This window comes from Corvus brachyrhynchos, unplaced genomic scaffold, assembly GCF_000691975.1.
Source record: "Corvus brachyrhynchos isolate BGI_N302 unplaced genomic scaffold, ASM69197v1 scaffold187, whole genome shotgun sequence".
NCBI lineage: Eukaryota > Metazoa > Chordata > Aves > Passeriformes > Corvidae > Corvus > Corvus brachyrhynchos.
The window spans coordinates 1,058,836-1,064,835 of NW_008239050.1; the positions used below are offsets into that span (position 1 = coordinate 1,058,836).

Below are 6,000 nucleotides of genomic sequence, written 5' to 3' on the forward strand. Positions count from 1 at the left end.
ATATATAATTTAACATAAGAATGTCATGTTTTACATAAGATTTGCAGAGTTATTTTCTTAAAAGCTATTTATGTCTAATTTCTGTTGTTTCAGATCATAATGGTAATTACAAACTATCCTCATAAATGTATAATGCATGCTGAACACATACAATACAGAAAGTGAAGACACTCCTGACAAAAATGCAAAGAGAAGTTTACAGAAGAGCCTTTTTACTAAAACAAATAAGAATATGTTACACAGTACAAGTCTCACTGTGCTCAGAAACATACGTAGTGAAGGGATAACAAGAAAGAAAGATTTGAGAAAGGAAAATGCATCTTGCATGCCTGAGGAATTAATTCTGTGCAATTAAAATAAAATTAGAATGGCATTTTGAAACCTGATTTGATATTTATTCATCATCTTCTGATACAGTGGTAATTTTGGGCATTGTGTAAAATAATAATCCGGTGTGATTTTTCCTCACCAGCCACCTTAGGAGACAGCAGCTCTAGTGAAATACTGTACGACCATTATTAGAAATATCTTCTTACATTGATGAAGTTAGTATAACTACTGAATTACTCTGGTAAATAAGTGAAGAAACATTACATCCATACGTTAACACCAAAAAATTCTTTAAGATATGATATTAGAGTAGGTTTGATCCATAAGCACATAAGTTTTTAAAATCCAGAAGTCATAATGATTGAAAAATCCTAGTATTTGTGTTAAATAATAGGTTTGCCAACAATATAAATCCATTACTCAGTAAGGGCATAAAAGAAGATAAAAAGTCTGAATTATTTTGAACCCATTGCTAATATTCCAAAGGACTGCAATTATAACCAGTTAAAAATGGAATGGAATTAATGTTACTTCTTTCACTGCACAGTGGAATTTTTATGTGTAACTAATTCAACCTCTGATTGCTTTATTTACCAGCGTCAATAACAAAAACACAGTTATAAATTACAAATCGTGCCACTACCTTTTTGGAATAGAACTATTAACATTACCTGAATCACAACAAACAGGTTAGACAACTCAAAAAGGACATCTAAGCCTCAAGACACACTCTCACCCATGGTGTCCTGATTGCTTTCCACTGCTGTTAGACAATCTTCCCACTGCTACTATAGAACTCAAATTAAAGCTGTAGGAAGCAAACTTTGCTATACTTGACACTGAAAATTAATGAGCCAATGCCACTGTTCCCTAAGACACATTCAGTTTATCCATATCTGTCACATGATCTATTCTGTGCTGAATGAAATTCAGGGTAGCAGTGTACAGTGATTATTATAAAAACAAACTATGTAAACCATTCTATGCACAGTGCAGAGTCATCACCACAGGTTTTATTAAAGAAATACATTAACACTGAAAATTACATTCCTCTCAATTTATGGATGTACCTTCTCCATCTTTGCTTGTGTTTGTGGGTACTGTTAGAGGTTGGAGAGGAATAATGATGTCATCCACACTGGTCCCTTCTTCTGTGTGTTTCTCGGAGACATGAGACAAAAGTTCGGACTTATTTGGTGAAAATAAGTTACAAAGCTTACACATGAAGATGGAATTGATCCCTGAAAAACAAGTTTAGAAACAAGGAGTTAATATAATATTTTCAAATGTAAGTTATTTATATTACCATGAGTTACTGGGAATTTGATTCAGTCAACATAATAACTATAATTTACTTAATACATTTAACAGACAGCAATGAGGTGAAATGACAAATGTTATATCACTAAATGAACACATTCATAATACATCCCAAAAGAAATTAATTTAAGAAATGGGTAAACTCCTAGATAGATCCCCACAGGACAAAAACTTTCTTCTGGCTCAAATCTTAGAAATGTTCTAACATGACAGAAAAGGAAGCAGAAAAGATTAAGACCTTTCTCCCCTTCCAGCCTCAAACATCATTATAATTTTATATATTTTCAAACACATGGTAAAATTATATGTAAGACAGGACATCCTCATCAAGTTCAATTAAAAGTTCCTGTTGATTTAAGAAAAACAAACATACAAAAAAACCAAAACAAAGCGAAAAACCTTCAAAGCAGCAGCAAATGAAGAACATCACTAAAACTCCCCGTGGTCAATGCTTTAAACAGAAATTTGACACAACTTTTTAGGCAAAACTTCATGGGTTTTTTTTAATTCACAGGTACTTGAAGCATGATGTGAAAGCAAAGCCTCAATAAAGTAAATAACAATAAAGAAGGATTAATATAATCCCAGATAAAAAAGCTCAAAAATTTTGGCCAGAGAAATTCAGAAAACTTTGTTTTCTAACACTTCAGTCTTTTGGCTTAATGGTTTGATTTTTCAAGAGTCCCTACACCCTTCAGGATCACCTAAGAACAACCAAGAACCAATTTTAACAGCACACTTGTTCTCCAGCTTCATGTAAAAAGTTCTGGCCCAGAGACCAGTTCCAACTACTACTCTCCCTCCACCTCCCTAAAAAATTAGGGACATACACCCACCTGAAATCAAACTAGAACAAGCAGCACTTTTGAGGTACAAGTCAAACCACAGATCACTGGATAAGTACAGAAATAAAGTGATAGTTTGTGAACTTTGGGATGAATCTGGGAATAAGAGAACAGGGAAGCTATATTTTGGGACCTATTTTCAAAATAATCCTAAGCACTACCTTACTCAACATTATTCCATTTCCTTCATGACACACTAATTACACAGTTCACCCCACTCAAAAAAATCCTTCTTTAAGGTGTCCTGAAAGTTAAGAACAGCAGAGGTGTTGAAATATAACAGAAGCACAGCTCAAAACTAAAAGGCAGATTATACCTTCATCTCTTTCAAAAGATCTCTGAAAAAACAACTCCAGTACTGCTCCTGTTGTTTGAAACTTCCTCAGTATTACACACGAGCAGCTATGTAAGTGTACGGTACAATCAACGTGTTCTTAGGAGCTCGGCTGGGCTCCTTCTCAGGCATTCTGCTGTCTTGAGCACACAGATATTTCTGTTTTGATTGCAGTATGTTGAAATGTTCCTTTGAACTAGTTCTGCTCTAGTTAGCATTAATCTTTTTTTTTTTTTTTTTTTTTTTAAGGGAATGAAGCCTGTTATTGACCCAGTGGATGACAGCTGCTCTCTTTAAATGTAAATGCACCATAAAACCTATGAACATTTATCTAAATGTTTAACTAACTGAAATTCCATGATTTAGCTGACATTTCTGTTTTGAGGTTTTCTTTGTCACTGTTCCTGCTTCCTGCCCTGCTGGCTGTTTTCCCTAGAAGTTCGGGCTCAGTATTTTGTCTCCTGTCTCCTCCTTCAACAGCTGCAATGGGTACTCACACACCACTTTATCTCTCACTCCTCCCAGCGAGGACTTGAGGAGGGGCAGAAGAGCAAGAAGAATCCCCAGAAGCTTCTGTGGATGTTTAAAGTGTTTGATTACCAACATCACCAAACAGAAGTAAAGCTGGACAAAACCCAGAAATGGACAGCCCAGCAGGCAGAGGACAATGAGTGTCAGTGAAGGTGCAGGAAGCACCAGGAGAACACACAGAAGATGCATGAGCTTTACTCAGAGGTGAGATGGAAACCAAACAGAGTAAAGGAATTATTTTAGGAAGAATGACTTGAAAAGGAGGTCAGAGAGCAGAGAAAAAACTTTGCTGATCACCAGACTAAACAAGTATGGAATAAGCAAACAATAATTGATTACCCAGCTGCTAATTAGGCAGTGTAGCAATAAAGCAATGAATTATAGTCAATTAAGTGTAAAAATCAAATAAGGAGTAAGTTAATTAACTATGCATGGAATCAATGACTAATTAGTGAATAACTAATTATGTAGGAAATCAACAGAGCAATTAATTAGGCAGCAATTAAATATGTGGAGAAAGAAAGGAACAGTAATCAAGTATGCAGGTACACAAACATCAGGAAATTCAGCCAAAACCAATCTGGGACATTCTGTTCACTAAACATGCTTTGTGGTAATTCATTATCTTCAGTTTGCCCCTATAAACTGTGCTAAATATATATTGAAATAAATAATACCAAAAATTTTCTTCTTAATTGACTATGTAGAAAACAAAGCCACAACGTAAGCAAAGCCTTTTTTTTAATTCTTCCAAAACTCTCAGCATATTGCTTAATTAGTAGGGCTTTTTTTCTTCACACTAAGTATATCTACAGCAAAGGAAGTTTAACAAATGGATTACTAAAAACAAAGAACAAGCTGCAGACTAGGAAGCAGATTCCCTGATTCCCAATGCCCTTCACTAAGCATAAACCAGTATCTGTCCTGTTCTGCTTTAAAGCTGGAGTGGGGAAGAGGGAAGCGGGAAGAAAGAAACACTTATCTTGGAAAGATCACTGAAATTAACAGTACGTAAGTGAATCAAGGAATATATTATTGTCATGTATACTTTTAAACACTGTATGACAAAACCTAGTCCAGAGTCAATTTTAACTAACCAAAAACTTTCATTTTGCATAAAAGGAAGGCTCAGTGTTGGGTATTGTTTTATTTTTCATAACTACTTTTACAAGACACACAGCGCAAGGACACAAATCTGTATTTATATGCCCTAAATCATTCTAATAGATCCAAAACTTTTCTCCCCTCCTTTCAAAGCAGACAACAGTTAACAACTTCTGTAAGTACCTTTGAAGTTCTTCAGCTGTTAACTCCACAATTAAATACAAAATTAAAAAGTCACTGGATATTTGTTGGCCTGTGGAAGAAGTTGATAGGATGCATAACTACACATGTGGTCAACCTTTATAAAATAGACAGCAATGAAATTCAGAATATGAATAATTATTTCTTTCCTTCTAAACTTATTGCAGAGCTGAGACAAACTTTGTTGCCTCACCACCATCAAATTCTTAACAGGAACTTTCTGCAATTAAAAATCTTATTCATCAGACTAGGACTTGGTCTTGGGCTTTTTTTTCCTCTTTCTGCTGTTTCCGTACAGATACCAAATACAATAAAAAGTGGGCACAACTATTCCAATCAAATTGTTTGTTTTGTGAAAGAACTTTTCACACACAAATGTTGAGCATGTAAGATATTGAAGTGTCTAAGAACAATAAACAAGACTTTTTCTATTTAGGTAGAAGCATTGAAACATGAGGTAGCAGTTAATATGAAAGCAGCATGCAAAACGCCAATAACTTGTTTAAGACAAGCAATACTATTTCTTAGTAATAAAACAGTTTGAACTGAACATAAAAGAATGGGAAAACACAGTAGAAGGAATTATGATATCCTGTACTACTATCAAATACTTAAAAAATATTTTACAGAGGATCTTACTCCTCTGAGCATGGTAGCGGCTTTTCATCTTCAAAGACATTTCAAACATCCAAAATTTTCCCAAACATATTACAATGCATCTCTGATGCTTCACCTCCAGAACACTTGTTTGTTGGTTTTGCAGTTTTTTGTAGGATTTTTTTTTTGTTGCTGTTGTTTTACTTAAAATCTACTTTTTACGGACCTCATAACATTATAATCATTATTTTAGTAAAGATGCTGGTATAAACTAATTTTATTTCTCTTCATTAAAAAAGATTTAAAAAACCAATACTGGTTTCTGGCTATTTTCTCTATTTTGATTCATCAAGAAATTAATATCCAGTATTACAGGACATCTCTTGAATCAAAAGCATTATCCTTGGTAAGTGTTAAAAAAAAAATAAGTATATGAAGTCTATAAAACAAACTATTTGCTAACCATATCAGAAGTGGCAGGTGGAGAATCAAAAGCTATTTTAGGGCTTCCTTCATCTGAATTTGGGCAATTCTAAACAGTAAGCAACAGTTTCCTAATTCACCAGCACAAAATGACTGCTGAGACAAAAGCAGCAGTGCAGAAAGCATTCAATCAAAGAAAAGGAGCCCCTGACCATGACTGTTCTCACTCTTAGTTGCTAACAAAAGTCAGCACAATTTAATTATCTTTAGTTAAGTGCCACAACATTTATTTTAACAGAAAGGAAGAATGCAACA

At 34.4% G+C, this 6,000-nt stretch overlaps 1 protein-coding gene across 4 annotated transcripts in view; it reads right to left on the reverse strand.

Annotated features, from left to right (window-relative positions):
* Positions 1-4,730, reverse strand: part of ZFAT (zinc finger and AT-hook domain containing) — a 70,316-nt gene extending 65,586 nt beyond the window's left edge. The window contains exons 1-2 of one of the 4 annotated variants that reach the window (XM_017739058.1): positions 4,648-4,726; positions 1,401-1,571 (exon numbers count right to left, since the gene is read on the reverse strand). In XM_017739058.1, the coding sequence (XP_017594547.1) occupies positions 1,401-1,554 (154 nt within the window). In that variant the 5' untranslated portion in view covers positions 1,555-1,571; positions 4,648-4,726. Of the gene's footprint in view, positions 1-1,400; positions 1,572-4,647 lie in introns of all 4 variants that reach the window. The other 3 variants (XM_008637493.2, XM_017739059.1, XM_017739060.1) reach the window with 3 other exon arrangements.
* Positions 4,731-6,000: the final 1,270 nt, after the last annotated feature.